The sequence below is a fragment of the Protopterus annectens genome, chromosome 8.part0 (assembly GCF_019279795.1).
Source record: "Protopterus annectens isolate FY-2018-M chromosome 8.part0, PAN1.0, whole genome shotgun sequence".
NCBI classification, from domain to species: domain Eukaryota; kingdom Metazoa; phylum Chordata; order Ceratodontiformes; family Protopteridae; genus Protopterus; species Protopterus annectens.
In genome coordinates, this window is record NC_056741.1 from 1,834,873,222 (window position 1) to 1,834,891,053 (window position 17,832).

General features: G+C 38.7%; 1 protein-coding gene across 1 annotated transcript in view; it reads right to left on the minus strand.

The window, feature by feature from the left end:
* Positions 1–17,832, minus strand: part of LOC122808572 — a 782,028-nt gene that overhangs the window by 180,184 nt on the left and 584,012 nt on the right. The window contains exon 9 of the mRNA XM_044079528.1: positions 10,666–11,064. Within this exon, the coding sequence (XP_043935463.1) occupies positions 10,666–11,064 (399 nt within the window). The remainder of the gene's footprint in view (positions 1–10,665; positions 11,065–17,832) is intronic.

Genomic DNA, 17,832 nt, shown 5'->3' on the forward strand with positions numbered 1-17,832 from the left:
ATAAGGTGTGCAACTGTTTCCAATTCTGTTTTACAAAACCTACATTTGTCTGTTTCTCCCACGTGTTCAATGGACTTTGTAACCTAATGTGTACATAGCCCACTATCTTGGGCCACCAATATTAACCTTTCATCTCTTGGCTTGAATTCACCTCTCCTTAACCATTCCTGCATTCAATCCTGATCAACATGAGGTTCTTCTAGAAGTTTTCTATAGTTGCAAATATATTTATGCACTTTCCACATTTCTTGCCTTCTCGTCTTGTCTTTCACCTTATATTCTTTCTATTGCTTTTTGGCACATTCAATTGCTGCCTAATTTTTATCTTATTCTGGTTTGATTTCCATTCCTGCTTGCTACCTATATGCTTCTGCTACTTAGATTTATTCTCCTCATGTTTCAGAACTTTCACTATGTTTGGGTCTTGTGAGGTCAACAGATATGTGTGCAGTCCCATGATTGCAGTTCTATACATATAATCAATTTCAAGGAGGCCCATCCCTCCCTCAGAATGGAGAATATATAATTTTGGCATGCACTGATTTTTATAAATCATTTGGCGAGCAGGAAGCATCTTTTTAGTTTTCCTGTCTAATCTATCCAACACATGTTGGGGGCAATCAATCACTTTAAAACTGTAAGTTAGGACAGGAAGAGCAAATTGGTTTATACCTTTGATTTTGTTCCTAGATGTCAATGCTATTTTCAGGACTAATTTAAGTCTTCTAAAGTATTCCTTACTAAGTTTTATTCACATTTGTTCATGTTTTACTGTTGATCCTTCATCAATTCCCAAGTATTTATACACTTCCTCTCACTCACGTTTTTTAATATCACATTCTTGTCCCAAACTGATGTTTTCTTGGTGGTGCAGTTTTCCTGCTTTAAAGGTTGCTTTTGCACATTTATCAAGACCAAATGATATTCTTATATCATCTGAAAAAGTTTTGACAACTTACAGTTGTGCTTTCAGTTCCTCATCTAATGAGCTATATAGTTTTAAATCATTAACAAAGAGATAGTGAGAAGTCTTTACACAATGTTGTTTTCTAGGAGCCAAGTAGACAGCTTAATGGGTTAAGGGCAAGACAGAATAGCAGTGATGACAAAGAGTCATACTGGAATATCCCCCTTTGAATTTTTATCCCTGGGGTAATAATTTGCCTTTTATCATGGTTTAATTGCAAAGTGGTCTGCCACAGTTTCATGGCCACTGAAATGTAGCCGATCAGTGTAGGGTGTATCTTATACATTTTTTAAGCACTCTTTTATCCATGAATGCGGGATACTATCAAATGCTTTTTTGTAGTCAGCCCATGCCATACTTAGATTCTTCCCCATTTTACAGTTCTCCACTATGTCTTTATTCAACAACAAATGATCCTTTGTTCCATACGACTTTCTTTTATTGCCCTTTTGTTCTATTGCCATAATTGAGTTTTCTTCTAAATGACTATAAACTCTGTCGGCATCAATTCCAGTGTATAGTTTATATGTTGATGGAAGGCAAGCTATTGGTCCATAATGTTAAGGGTAAATTGCAGGTTCACTCTTAAGTAGGAGCATTGTTTTTCCTGTTGTTAGCCAGGTTGATGTCTGTTCGGGGTGTGTATATAAATAGTTCTGACTTATGGCTAAATCTTTGTGCAAAGATGTTAATAGTTTTAACCAGAAGTTAGGTTCTGCATCTGGGCCTGAGGTTTTCCAATTAGAGGCTTTTCTTAACTTTGTTTCAATCTCTCTGGCTGTTACTTCATCCCATTTCATATCCTGTACCTTTAAACTTATTCTTTCTTTTGCTTCTTCTATCCATTTTGCATGTTTATTATGTTCCACAGGATCTTCATAAATAGTTCCCCAAAGTATACCTATTTCTTCTTTTTTGATGATCATTCAATTCTTTTTAACTTGTTTCCCAATTCTGTATAAAACTTTTTTGGGTCATCAATAAATCGCTTGTCTTGCTCTTTTCCTTTATATTTATTTGCACATCTTCTAAGTTTTTCCACCTGTGCTGAGATTTTTTTTATCTATTTGCGATAGTGCTTGATAGATCCTGATCTGTTCTAATATGGTGCATTGCTTTTATCACGTCTGTCTTTCTAAGTATTTTTGTCTTGTCTTAATTGCTTTATAGTTTTCTCTATTTGATACTTCCATGGTGGCATTTGATTTCTCCTCAGGTCTATATTATGTGATTGAAAAAATGTGTTCATAGAACACTTTTCATCGACACATAAACAGCAAAAACACTAACCATCAAATGGTCACTTCAGCAATTTTTTTTCCAGAGGAAAAATTGCTTGGCTAAAGAAAAACAAACTTTCAAACCCTCTTTGCCTCCCCCCTAACTAAATATACAAACTCAGAGATCGCACTACAGTAGGGAAAAGGGCAAATCCCCAAGACAGCTAAGCATTTTTTCCCCTTTGAAAATATTCACTGAAGTGGCCATTCAGAGATTAGTGATTTTGCTGTATATGTGTCGATGAAAACGTGTTTAATTAACTCATTTTTCGATCACATAATATAGACCCTTTCTCCCCTTCCTTTCCCTCATTACCCTGTGCTCTTATGGTAAAATTTTATAAGTTATTAATTTAGCTGCACAATAATATATCCTGTTTACTTTTGTGATCTCTATAGACAGTCCTAATTACTGTGTTCATTTGTTTTATCAAACTTCTGACTTTTTGGGTTTTATTGACATTCTGCAGTCTATTTCTGTCATCTATCTTAATATGTCTAATGTATCTCTATTAAATCAAGCAACTCTTCTCTATCTCATTTTCTTGTAAACTGAGGGCACATTTTTTTGTATTCCATTTCCTGCGGGCATTCTATAGAAAGTTCTATAGCATCTTCCTGTGGCACATTCTCTTCAATTTCATGCTGTGCCATCCATTGCTCTGTCATATGGGAACTCACTGGCCATTCACTCCTCAACATTGACTGTGTCAGAGTTTCCACAGTTTCCTGTTCCTTCCCTTGCTGTCCAGCTTGAAGTGAACATTTATACTGGTTTCCTGTGGAAGGCTCCAAAATATCTTCATATGGCACCTGACCAATTCCCATTCCACTGGTTTCCCCTTAATTTGGATGTCCATTGCTCTATCCTGTTGTGGTGCTTTCTGAATTAGATTTTCTGCACTGAATCCTACACTTCACAGGTATTCCATAACCTCAACTTCTATTTCTTTAACTTCTCCATTACTAATTTTCTTTTCTACTTTTCCTCTTTGTCTTCTTATTTTTTTGTATTGTAAAGTTTTCCATGTTAGGATTCCTTTGGCGGCATTTCTCTTCAAATATATTTGGTACTACTATTTTTGTATTGATTTGCTTTTTCCTTTGCATAGATATTACACCATATTAAATCTCTTTCTTTCCCATGTCCATATTTCTTCTTAATATGTTTCCTGATCTTATTGTTTCTCCTTACTTTGGGTACTCATTCCATCATGCTGTGATGTAGCCTGTGTTAGATCTTCTACACCAAATCCTTCACTTTGCAGGCACTCCATAACTTTAACTTGTATTTTTTTAACTTCTACTTTACTAATCTTTTCTACATTCCCTCTTTGTGATATTATTTTTTATTGTAAAATTTTCCATATCTGGATGTCTTTGCCAGTATTTTTCTTTGAATATCTTTGGGGCTGCCTTCTTTATATTGATTAATTTGACTTTTGCCTTCAGCTATATGGCAGTTCTGAATGCTCATGAATGCTCATGACTTTTTTTCTTTTTAAGTAAATGATTACTTATGCTGTGCTGACGAAGTCATAAGAAAACTGAAACATGCATGTCTACATCTATTGAGGCTTGGTTATATTAGCCTAAATTTGTCCATTACTAGACTTAAAAAGAAAAAAAAAGTAATGGGAATACAGAACTTTCATATAGCTGAAATACCTGATGACGTTAAAGGGTAATTTGGATATATCCCATTATTCTTTTTTTCATGAAGTTTTAAGGAATCACACAGGGAAAACCCTAACTTGGCTAGGATTTTTTTTTTTTTGCAATTTTTTACTAATTGATTTGGCTGTGTGTCCTGTTTACACTTTTAATTGTTAGATTAGATATTTTGCAGATGCCTTGATGGTTATGGAGATCAGCTGGGTATGACAACCCTGTGTTTCTAAAAGTTACCAAACAGTCCACTTATGTTGTGCTGATGAAGTCGTAAGAAGACTGAAACGTATGCCCACAGTTAGTGAGGTTTGTCTGTATTGGCCTGAATTTGTCCATTAACAGGTTTAAAAAGAAAATAAAAATGGTTATGGACATTCAGAACTGCCATATAGCTAAAACAGCTGATGTCCTTAATGGGTCATTTGCATATATCCCATTATCCTCTTTTACAAGAAGTTTTAAGGAATCATACAGTGAAAACTCTAGCTTGGTCAGGATTTAGAAGTTTGTAAATAGAAAGGATGGGGACTGGTGGGTGGGAAGTTGAGGAAGAATGAAAATGGACAACACAGATGTAACGTTATGGTAAGTGAATAACTTCTTTATCTGATGTTGTCAATTTTCATTCTATCCTCAACTGATGGAACAGAGTCCCCAGCTACCTTAAATCCCAGATCGACTTTATAATGAGTAATGAAGGTATGGGGAGTAGCCCAAGTAGCTGTTGCACAAACGTCATTCATGGACGCTCTGGATAGGAAAATTGAAGACGACATCATGGATCTACTTGAATGAGCTCTTATTGGTTGTGGTAAGATAATATCCATTTTTTTATAAATAAATGAGATACAATTAGTTAGCCATAGCCATCTGGCTAAAGTTACTTTGGCAACTGGTTTACCCAATTTCAAGTCTGAAGGGAAACAAACAACTGATCCATTTTACTTATGTCTTCTGTCCTATGCAGGTAAAAATGTAACTGTCTGCGAACATCCAATAAATGTAACATGTATTGGCTTTGTGAGCAAATTTGGGGAAGAATACTGGCAAATCAATGGAGTGACTGATATTGGATTCTGACACCACCTTGGGAAGAAAGGATGCATTAGTTTGTAATGTAACTCTATTCTTGTGAAAATCAAGTATCAAGGTTTTGAAGACAATGCCTGAATTAATGAAATTCATCTAGCAGATGTAATAGCTACTAGAAAAAACATTTTCCAAGAAAGATATATAAGGTCACATATAGCTGCTGGCTCAAAGGGGTGTGTATAATTGCCTACAGTACCAAATTGAGGTCCCATGGGGTAGTAGGGTCTTTAAAAGGAGGTCATAAAAGTAGAGTGCTCTGCATGACAGCTCTCAAATCCACTGTGAAAGTTTGATATTGCTGCTAACTGAACTTCAACGGTTGAGGAACTAGCTCCTTGTTTAAAAGTAAGGCCAAAAATTCAAGGATGTTGTGTATCGGAGCTGATAAAAGGTGCAGTCTGATTCTGATGTGCCCAGTACACAAATCTTTTCCATTTACTGGAACAGAGTTTATGTTTTGAAGGTTTATGGGAAGATAAAAGCAAAGTTGGACAGAGGAAGAGAGCATAGGTTGTCTGGTTACTGATGGAATTGCAGAAGCCAGGCCATCAGCCTGAGATATGATATGTCTGGATAGACCATATCTGTCAGGTGAGACAGGAGGTCTGGAATCAAATCCAGGGTTGGTGAAGTAAGTGAGGCCAAAGGGAGGAGAGCCAAATATGTCAAGGACAGTAAGGTACAATAAGGATGACTTGCTCTTCAACATGACAGCCTTCTGTAGGAATTTAGGAATTAATGGAATTGGTGGATAGGCATAAAGAAGACCAGGGGCCAGTTATGAAGTACAGCATCCCTTGGTGAGTCCCCCATGAGGGGATTAAGGCAAAGTAGCTGCTGTATTTGTTGTTTAGGGAAGATGCAAAAAAATCAAAGCAAGGCTGACTCCATTGACAAAAAAATAATTTCTGTCACATTCTAGTTGAGTGACCACTCGTGAGGTAGAAGAATGCACCTGCTCAGCTTGTCTGCTATCACATTGGACTTCCCCCAGAATGTGCATTGCTATAAGAAAGAAGTTGGATGAAATCACCCATTACCACTCTCTGAGTGCTTCTTGACACAAGGTGTAAGATCTGGTCCTTCCTTGTTTGTTGATGTACCAAACTACTGACATATTGTCCATTTGAATTGCAATTGTTCCCAAAGGGAGAGCATCTTGAAAGGCCTGCAATGCTAAAAGCACTGCTGTCATCTCCTGGACATTGATATGCAAGTTGGCCTCTTTGGCAAACCAAGTGCCTTGGACTGTTTTCCCCAGAACATGCCCCCCACGCCAACTGAGAAAAATTCATGGTCACTATAGCCTTAGGTTGAGGGGCAATGAAAGGATGGCCTTGTAGAACTTGTTCAGACCGAATCGAGCACCTGAGATCTCTCTTGCATATCTGAGTGATTCATATCAAAGTTGACATGAGTTGGTAAAGTATCAACCATTCTTTTGCTAGCAATCACTGTAGAATTCTCATGTAAAATCTGGCTACAGGTACTGGTGTTATTGCCACAGACTTTTATCCTTGAGCTTGAAAGACCAAGCCAGCTGAAATCTTCATACTGCAGATTATTTTTCTGATCTGTAATCTTATAGTTTGAATGCTTGAGGGAAGCAGGGAAGCTATCATTGAGTTTGTGTTGAACAGTGTTCCTATGAATTCCAAATTCTGAGTTGGTACCAGTTGAGACTTGTAGTTTATGGTTATTCCCAGATGGGAATATGTCTGGAGAAGCTGATTTCTTTCACTTATTAATTGATGCCTGGTTGGGCAGTAATGAGCCAGTCATCTAGATATGGAAACACCTAGAATCCTTGCAGCCTCAAGTGAGCTGCTACTACTGCCACAAAGGGTAGAACTCTGAATTGGTAATGACTGGCTCCCATCTAGAAGTGTAAGTACTTTCTGAATCATCTCTTCATCTTTATGTGATAGGATGCATCCTGTAGGTCATGTCAAGCACATCCAGTTGTCCTTGCTCAGAAAAGGCAGAATAGACTGAACTGTGACCATCTGAAACTTGGTGCATCGAACTGACTTGCTCAAGTTGCTGAGATCCAAAATTGGTCACCAGTCCCCTGTTTTATTTGCACTAAAAAGAATCTTGAGTAAGTTCTGGAGTCTATCTGGTCTAGTGGGAACCTCTTTTTGCTAGCAGCCTTTGTATTTGAAATGCTGCTTCTTCCCTCTGACTGGGTGCAGAATCAGGATTTTCCTTGAGATTGCACGTGAAAGGGAAAAGGGTATTATATAACCTCTGGAAATAATCCTCTGCACCCAAGTATCTTTTGTTATGTCTAGCCAAGCTCTCTGGTGCAGGGCTAAATGACCCCTGATTACCTACAGAGGTGGGCAACCGGGCTTCATTTCAGGAGTGCTGGTAAGGTCTGTCAAAGAAAGAATCTCTGGTCCCCTGGTTTTGTGAGCCACCTCTGCCATGGGGGCAACATTAACCATTGGCATTCTCCCATCTGCCTCTGGGGCAAGTTCCTCCACATGTGTCCGGGAAAGGACCCTGGGATTTCTTGAATCACATCTTTTGACCACCTTGTTGATTCCTAGAAAAGGATCTTTGAGGGGTCAAAAAACATACATCTATAGCAGATAGGGTCTTTCCATCCTTCTCACACCAGGATAAGGTGTCCTTCACTTTGGGGCCAAACAAAGACATGCCATTAAAAGGAGCATTAACGAACAAAAACTTGAAGGGCTCTGCAAAATCACAGAAGAGCATCCAGGCATGTCTCCTGATGGAAATGCCTAAACCCTCTGCCCTTGAGGCCCTCTGGCTATGTTTGAAATGAACCTCATGGGCAAATTCAAAATAGATTGCAGCATAGACAACTGAGAAATCACAAATAATTGGACATCTGCAGATATGGATCCTGAGAGGGTACTTGACAGTTCCTTAATGAAATCCCCTTGCACCTTAGTAAAGTGTTCCAAATAATTCAGTGAGCTTAAAGTGAAGATCACTGAGGTGTAGATGCACTTCCCAAACCTGTCCATTGCCCTAGACTCTCTCTTAGGGATGAACAGTAGAACTCTCTTTGGCAAGTGCCTTTTTGATGGCTGCTGCCATGACCATGGCATCAACAGGCACCCCTTTAGCCCAAAACTCTTTCCCTTAGGGCGGTGCCATAATCTTGTCTGGTATTCTTGGTATGGGTTCATCTGTGTCAGGTTCCTTCCATGCCCTCCGAGAGACCAACTCCATAAGCTCATCGGTGGGTGGAGAAGCCCAGGAGGTAGATGGGCCAGTACCGAAAGCCAACAGGAATGCTGACTCCTCAGATGAAGGGTTGTTGGGTGTCCAACCACCTCTCTGCTTTAGGATCTCAAGGATGTCTCAAAATAAGACATCTTCAGGAGGTGATTGTGGGGACCCTTCACCTTCACTGAAGTCCGTATCCTCAGTGACTGACTAATCTAGAGAGTCCAACTGCTTCCTCTTACACTTCTTCTTCCTAGGTACTTCCTAATTGGGATGCTACAGGGAGATATCTGAAGAAACTGAAATACCTTGCTGGGAAGCCTGGGGGTCTCAGACTGGCTGTTCCTGGGGTAAAGAGTGATGAAAATCCAAATGCAGAGACATCAAGGTAGAAGGCAGAAAATCTAATGGGGTTGGATCTGTCCATTCTGCTGGGGCAGAAAAAACATCTTTACAGCCTTGAAGGCAGACCACTCTTGAGAAAGAGAAGACCTCGGCTTTGAAAAGACAAACGTTTGGACCACCATTCACCCCCCTCTGAAAGCAGTCCCTCTGAGGTGGAAGCAGAGATGACTCCAACAACTTCGGACTCAACTCTGACAAGGAAGCTTTGGTTCTGACAGCCCTCTGGATCCAACCGAACCAGAGCACTCAGAGTAAGATTCAGATCCAAAGATATTGTTATCTTTGGATCTGAGCCAGACAGAGCCAGAAGGCTTGGATCCAGGGACTCTGAAACAGATGAAGGAATTGGAGGAGCAACTTGTAGTGGGGATGTGGTCGAAGAAGGGACCTCCTGACCGAAGGGATAGGACCTGGTAAGACACCCATCTGACTCTGTGCTGAGAGGATCTTTAGCACCACTTTTTTCACAACCTCCTCCATCCAAAAAAGATGAGGGAATGCTTGAAGGCACTGGATCTTGTACTGGGTAGACAAAGAAGACTTGAGGTGGTAGGGCTGGAGGTAGTGTGATCCAATACTTTTTTTGTTGGATCGGAGGTAGTCGGGTCATCAATTTTTTCTTTTTTGGATCCAAGAGTGAGGTCAGATCCATCTTGGTTCTTTTCTTGGATGTCTCCGAAACCGGGGTGGATAATGTAGATGGTTTCAGAGATGAAGTCTTCGATTGTTTACTTTCAAGAGCTTGATCTGCAGATATAGCTTCTCCAAAGGCAGAAGAAAGTAAGGCTTTCAAAATCAGCTCATTCTTTCTTTCTACAAGTGCCTTGGAGCATACAAAATAGTCATCTTGAAGACGTAATGAGACAGTAAACCCTGACACTGGAAGTTTGTGATCACACTTAATACATTTCTTTTAGAGCCAGCAGGGTTTTTTCCACCATAATCAAAAACTATAACAAGGCAAATTTAAGTAAGAACATTTTTTTTTCTTTTTAATCAGGACAGAAATGAAGAAACAATAAAAGACTACCAGCAATGGTAATTAAGGTTTACACCAAGTGCAAAAAGGAAATACTAACAACAGTATTTTAAGAAGTATGTACTGTACAATAGTGCAATAGAGGACAGGGAAATACTAATAATAGTATTTTAAAGAAACACAAACTGATCTATAGTTTGAGATATGGTAAGAGATAGAAACTTTATAGAATTTAAGACAAATTAGAAAATATCAAGACTTAAAGAGTAGTTGTAACACTTATCTGAAAAATGCTAAAGAGCTATGGTCAACCACGTCTTACATGAAAAGTGGCAAAGGAAATCTGAGAAAACTTAGGATTGGTCATTATGGGTAAGGGGGAAGCTTGAGAATATTTTGGTTGCCACAATCTTTAGCAATGGCCGAATCGAATCCAAGGATCAGATAAGAACCCATCAGTCGAGGATAGTATGAAAACTGACAATATCAGATCTATATTTGTAGTTTCACATGCACACACTCATGAAGCACCATTCTGCCCATCCCTGGGTTATCTGTACACAAAATATAAGGGCTAAATCTACTCTGAGAATGTGAGGCTCGGATTCTTAATATCCTCACAGATCAACAGCCTAGTAAATACCTACGAATGAATGAACCATTAACTTTTTGTATGATTTATTTACCTTGTGTCTGAGTCATAGCTCTTGGTGCTCATCTGGACCTGACTCACATATCCAGTAATAAAAATATAAATGAATAAATATTACTTTTGCTGATATTAGTTACTAGATATATAATTTAATATATTTAACCATTATCAAGAGTATATGCTCAAAATCAAATGCATAACTAAACTTGTCTGCACCTATGTGCATGCAAGTGTGCAGAATTTTGACTTTGTCTCTCTGTTGATTCATGACATCAACCTGTTAACAGCATTATCAGCAAAACCAGTAAATATATGCACTCTGTTATTATCTGTGAATTTTTATTGAGATAATGGTGACTTGGTATTTGTTCTGTAGAACAGTAAAGACAGACATCAAAGCATTCATTCTTACCGTGTACCTGTAGGCTGATGGCCTTTGCAGATGAATAAGCATGAGTGGCGTCTTCTAGCTGCACTCGACAAAAGTATTTATTGATATCCCCATATTTAGTGTTTATAATCTCAATGGATATATCATTGTTGTTTGGGTTCCCACTAAATCTGTAGTGATGCTTATCTGTACTGGTGGCTACATTGTCACATGTGTAAGTCTCTGCACTTTTTTGGTATGGGAGAACACATTGAAAGATGACTGGTCCATTAAATGCATTGCCTGTTCTCCAGATAACCGTGATGTCACCTCTGTAATCATCAATCGGATGTGTGAACGTGCAAGGAAGTTTAGCTGATTTTCCTGACTCTGTATTCACTGTATCTGGAACGTGTATGCTCCAGTCTGCTTTACCAACTCCTATAATAAGATCAAAGCAAAAGAATGTGAGACTTTGACAAAAGCCAAAACAGTGCAAATTCATAACTGATATAACTGAGCTATTTGTTTATTTGAAGAAACCCAGTGAACACTGTCTCCTGCAGCAGTTTCCAGAGAGAAGACAGCCCAGAAAAGAAAAAAAAAAGCCTAAGAAATGGTATGACTACAGAAATGTATAATTAAATTTACATTAATTTCAATAAATATCTAATTAGTGGTATATGTTGTTAGAATAAGAACTGTTAAAATAAGACAAACATATAAATGCAGCAGCTAGGTTTTGGACTAAAGAAACCCGAGTTCTTCATCAGGTTTGCTTGAATAGCTATAAAGCGGTGTTATTTGTAATATCTAAAGGTTGCAAATGAGAACACACATAAGTAGATTGTTTAACCTTTCAGTGACCACATCTGCTTAAAATGCCATGGTGCTATGCATATAACTAGAAGCAGTGTTTAATTTTTATTAATGTTTGCAACTCTTCTGGTCTGTAAATATGGTTTCAAATTATCTACTGTTGCTTTTAACTAATTTGCAATTTTGGTTCTCAGCAGCAGATTATTTGAGTAATGCCCCACACTGGTAGCACTGCCAGTAATACTTTTTAATGTTGAAGGTAGGGATGATGAAATCTGAGTCTACCTGATTTTTCCTTCATCATAGCTACTGCCCAAAACGTTTAAGTCATCTATCACATATATCTGGTGTGAATCTACACGTTCTTCTTGATAACTTTCTTTTTACATATGACTAGTGACCCTGCCATGCTTTTTTTCATCTCAAACATTGACACAACAACCAGATAATTTATTAATAGCAATGGACTCAGTGTTAATGTGAAATCATAAGTGTTCTTCAAGGTATTCGATGTGTTTTTGAAATGGAGTCACCAGTGTGCACTTTTGAAAACACACACATTTGTGTGCCTGTCTCATAGCTTTTTGGTGGTGTGGAGTTGTCTCTCTTTAGCACTTACTTTCAGACTTACTGTGTCAGAAGCAGAGATATTGTAGGTTTCATCATTACTAAAGGCTTATAACATTTTATTTTCTATAATTAGAGAAATTGAACAAACTCTATACTCCCTACACAACACACTTACATACATTACATTGCATTAGAAAAAGACATAAAGTTACTCTCCAACAAACCACAGAAGAAATATACTGTTTGCTTAATTATTTCACTGATACGTGAGTTCTAATTTCTCTGACTGTGCAAATCTTTCAGAAGTGTCCAGCTAGGTTTCTTATAGTACTGGCTGAAATATTATTTATCTAGCAAAAAATTAATTTTTAGTGAAAAATGTCATTTTCAGTTACATGCCACATTTTTAAATCCAAGAATATGTGCATACATGTTATCAAGTAATAACATATGCACATATATAGCCATTGTAAGTAAAAGCAGCAGTACTGCATGATATAAGCACTCATTAAGGTTTACCAGTTTTTATTTTATTTGTTCAGGACAGTGCTAATGGCTGTATCACAGCAAAAGACACTGACATCCAATTTGACCTGACAGAGTTTTGATGGCAAGTTTAACTTGATGCTTGCTGACCTCTGAGACTAAATGATTTTAATTTTTTAGTGTAAAAAAACATGATGCTTGAGAAAACTACTATACAATAATACTATGATTAGAAAATAAATAAGTCAGTGACAGAGACCACACCTTGCTATCTTTTACTGGTTGTATTCCGTCTTAAATATTTTAGTCTTTGGTCTTCATCAGACCATATTAAGATAGTGGCCATTATGCCTTTGAATTAAAACTTTTCCACATTATCACAACCACAAATGGCAATGAACAGCAAGTTCAAATGAATCAGTGTGGCGTAATTTAACAAAACAGATTTATACAACTTAGGAGGTTAGCCATAGGTTTAATGTCAAAAATCAGTTCAGAGGTGGGACGTTGTTTAACTCGGGCACTGATGAACTATTCCAGGTTGACCAATCATTTGTGCCTTAAAAGACACAGTTAACCAAGCTCAAGTCAGCCAGTGGGAGTCAGAAACTATGACAAAGTAGGAAGGTGCGGAGAGCCACCAAAATCTGGGGCTTATAACAAAGAACAGGTATGCCAAACACTAATAGACTGTTGCTAAAACTTAACATAAGCAGCAATCAAGACATATATCAGAACAAACAAAAATAAGAAGTGTAAGGAAAGTATCAGAACATAATTAAAAATATGTAGAAGAACATACAACAAAATAAAAATATGGATACAAATTTAAGATCCCCCTTCATAGAAAACCAGTCAGAAGAAAAATCCTTACAAGCTACAATGATTAATGACTAAACTGAAGTCCAATGTATTCTTTTATTGTGTTTCTGGTAAACTAATGTTTCAGAATGGTAGATGGAAGGGAAACACAAGTTATTTGAAGACTGGTAGTTTGATTACAGTCTTAAAGGCACAATACATTTATAAGCAAAAGTCTAGTCTCAGAAGTCTACAAAAGTTGTATCAGTTCATGGGGGAAAATATGTTAGTCTAGTCAAAATATAAAACTAGCTTTAGGAAGGTACTGCATACAGTAGATGTAGTGCCTTGCCTAACCCATGGCCTAATGCTTCAGAAGGACTTCCGTTTTTTGAAAGATATAGAAAGTTGTAGGAAAGTGAGAACACTGGTGATTAATGGGCTACCAGGCTTCCCCAGTTAAAGGCATGGCACCAAGTCATATTTCAACATAGACTCAGTTCTCTGGGTTATGAGACTGATAATTACTCAAACATTTAATTATCAAACATTACTTGTTATTGATGGCAAGAGGTAGCAACATTCCTAGGATAATGACTGAAAGTCCTGGGGGAGCAGAATTTTGCAGAAGGCAAGGCATCTCAAGAGACTTGAGATAACAATTCAGGATACTGGAGGAACTAAAGTATGGATACAAGTACAGGGCAAGATGAGCATCATCCAGTCACTGCTGAGCCTGAGGAGCAACTTTTACCACAAGAAAATTGTAAGGAGGAGCTAGAAGCCTCAAGACTATGCATAGCAACAATACTTAACAGATTAACATGACTCTGTCTCATAACACTTCAACATTTCTATAAGTATCCGTCAGAGTTTTCAGTATTTGAGTTCTGAATCTAGTAGAGACATTTGGTTTACTTGTCCTCTCCCTAATCTTTTACAAATCCATATATTCCATCAAACATTTTCTTTCCTCCTTTTGTAACTCCATGAAGTTTTCAATTTCATTTTCTTGCGCTGTTGTGCATTCTGATCATATTTTTATTCAGCCTACTTTATTGGTACAAATGCCTTGTCCTATATTTTGCACATTTATTGCTTATCAGGATTTACAACTGTTTGCCATACAAAAATAGCTCTTCATCTAAAGTAACCATGACCATTTGTTTCATGTATATTTCAGATAATCTAGTGAGCTTCCAGTGTTCTCCTAACCCCACCCCCATTCATAATTTGCACCAGATTGTGCTACCTCACAGCATTAATCCTTAAACCCTTACTGCTGCAAAAACTCATCCATGGATCATTTAATGCAGCTTTTAACTCCTACTCTGGATAAAAAACACAGTTCCAATCTTGTGCACACGCCTGCTGATGTAACATGGCTCTGCTGATTTCTTAGGGTGCATGCTCACACTGACTACCACTTGCTGACTTGGGGGCTGTGACCTGCTTTGCTCCCTTCCCACCCCCAGTTCCCTAGCCACTCCCACACAATCCCATTTATGTGCTGTACTCCCCACCCATAATCCCTCCCACACCACACTCAACTTAGACTCATACCACTATTTAGCAATGAGAGCAGCCAGCAGTACAAGTGAATGTTGATAAATTTCCAACAGAATGTTACTGTACAACTTTAACACACAGAAATATTTCCCTTTCACTTTCTTTTTCTTCACCACTGTATAATACACCACCTATCTATTTCCACAACATAAATACCACGTGATACTGTTTCAGGTGTGTACTGCCTACCCCCCCCAACACAAAACTACTCCCAGAGATACATAGTAAGCCTCTGCTACTCATTTTCTTATAACTACATCTCTCCTGTAAGCTTAATCCACTCCTACAACCTTCACCCCATCCTCTCTTCATCACATACCTCTCAGCTGTACAGATTTTTGCAGAATATCCAGATTTTTGTCTCATATTTTTGGTCTGTTTTTCATAAAATTGTGGTTTTCTGGCAAATTAGTTGTAAATCATTAAAGATTGAAGTTCAAAAATAATGGCAGACATTTGAGTTTCAAGCTTCATATCTTTCAGAAAATTCATGCTAATGCAAAACCTGCTATTCTAGCAACTTTCCAAGTTTGTAAGAGCACTATTTAAAAATTGTTCCTACTTTTGGGCCTTTGTTCAAGTTTTATTTATAGTTTTGTCCTGATTTCCTGCTCTAAGAAGCTGAGAGGTATGCTCCATCATCCTTCAGTTCACTTCTCTAAACCAGTCAACCTAATCCTTCCTCATTCATCTCTACCCAATTAACTTCTGTTTTACAGGCACTTTCCTCACCATTTCTCTACCTCTTAAAATGGTCTCCTTCACACTGCTGTACTGCTGCTACTAACACTTGAAGATTACATCGGAGTTTCCCAATCCAGTCTACAACAGAGTAACCTCCCCCTCAAGGATCCTATGCCAAAACAATTAACCTTCTTATTTCTACCATTTCATCTTTCCCAGTCTGTACTGTATCACTAGCAATACCTTCAAGAACAGATACATGTACAAGAAATGCACACACATGTTAAACCTAACTTAAACTCAAGTACAAACTGAAATGTGATCCTACCATAGTATCACTTTAACTCCACTCAATCCCTAGGGGTGGGGGTGGGCATCATCCATCCAAACCCTGGCCTCTGTTCTAAATCAAACCAGCTGTACTTCACATGCTATATCTGCTTCCACTTTTCTTCCTCTTCCTCATAATAGCGGCACCAGTATACTCCTCCTAAACATGCATCTGAGAAGCATATATATTGGGATATCTGATGTACATTCCTGCATACCTTTCCACCCCCACCAATACATTTGCAGTCACTGAAACCTGGCTCAAACAGGATATGAATGACCAGGAAATACTTCCCCATGGTAAAATATAATCAGAACTGATAGAAAACATAAAATGGCTGGAGACATAACAATTCATTATAGAAATACCCTACAACTTACTACCTACACCCACTCAATTCCTAAATTCTCCACAGAAGAAACTTGTACTGATGTCCATGAAATAAACAACCAAAACAGTGTATGTATCACAGCACTTTACATTCCATCCAGAAATAACACTACAACTACTATCAAAGGTATCCTGCATTGGAGCACCCATAATATTCACCATGAAGCTATTCATAGGTTCATAGGTGTGTACTAGGCTAATAGCCCTGGAGCCTTTACAAGCCTAGCCCAAAAAAATTGCCCAGGCAAAGTGCCACCTGATGTTAGTTCAAAGTGCCCCTATCCAGTAGGGCAACTAGAGTGATCCCTGGGGTGAACTTTTTTTTTGGACCCATCCATTCGTCAAGATTTCTCTTGAAGAAGGCCAGTGAGGTGCTCTGATTGACATGAATTGGAAGCTTATTCCAGAGTATGGGCAGTCTTTGGGAGATGTCCCTCCAGCATGTTCTGTTAATTGTGGTAATGAGATTGTAATCTCTGGAGCATGTGGCACGAGAGGATTGGGATTTCTTAGGTGTAGCATTTCAAGTAGGGTTGGGTCGGACATGGCTTTGTAAGTCAAGCAGAGATCACCTCTAAGTAGACGATATGAGACTGAGAACAGCTGAAGTTTCTTGAGTCTGTCCATGTAGGACATGTGTTTAAGGCCTAGGATCCTTTTTGTGAGGTACTTTTGTGGCCCATCCAGCCAGTAGGTGTCTGGTCAGGTACATGCCAAACGGGGCATTATATTTGATGATTGGTCTAATGAGGGATGAGTAGAGAGGGATGATGACCTCTTTCTTCCTGGATGCAAAACCTTTGGTTATAAGATTTGCCACGTAGAAGGACTTTCTGACTTCAGTGACAATGTGGTGGTCGAAAATGAGGTGCCCAGATCTCTTATGGCCCTTCAGTGTTCAGTGTTCAGTGGGCTTCCATCAACATGGTAATTCATGGGAACTAACTTTTTTTCCAAAGGGGATGATAACAAATGTTTTGGCGTTAAGCTTCAGGCTATGGTTCCAACACCAGTCATCCATCTCAGAGAGGCCCTTTTGTAGGATGCCTGCATCACTTGGGGAGTTGATAATGACTCATAGCTTGCAGTCATCAGCAAACTTGGTCAGCCAGAGTCCTTCTGTGTTGGCCTGGACTTCTGAGAAGTAGATGCCAAACAAGAGAGGCCCAGGACCGAGCCCTGTGGGACTCCACTCGTGACTGGTCGACAGTCTGACTTGGAATCCACAACTTTCAATCTGTGGGCCCTGTCTGTGAGCCAATTTGCAACCCACCTAGTGATGTAAGGATTGATCCTTAGTTTGGTGAGTTTATCAATGATACCTGAATGGGGAATGGTATCAAAGGCCTTGGCAGGTGGAGGTATGCTGTATGCACTGCCTTACCCTCATACACAGCCTTGGTGACTGCCTTGAAGAAGTCAACCAGGTTCAGCAGGCAGGATCTCCACTTGACAAAGCCAAACTGTGCGGGGTCAAGAGTTTGGAGATTGCCTATATCTTTGTTAAGCATGTCCATGATGATATGCTCCATAGCTTTGCATACCAGACTCATCAGGCT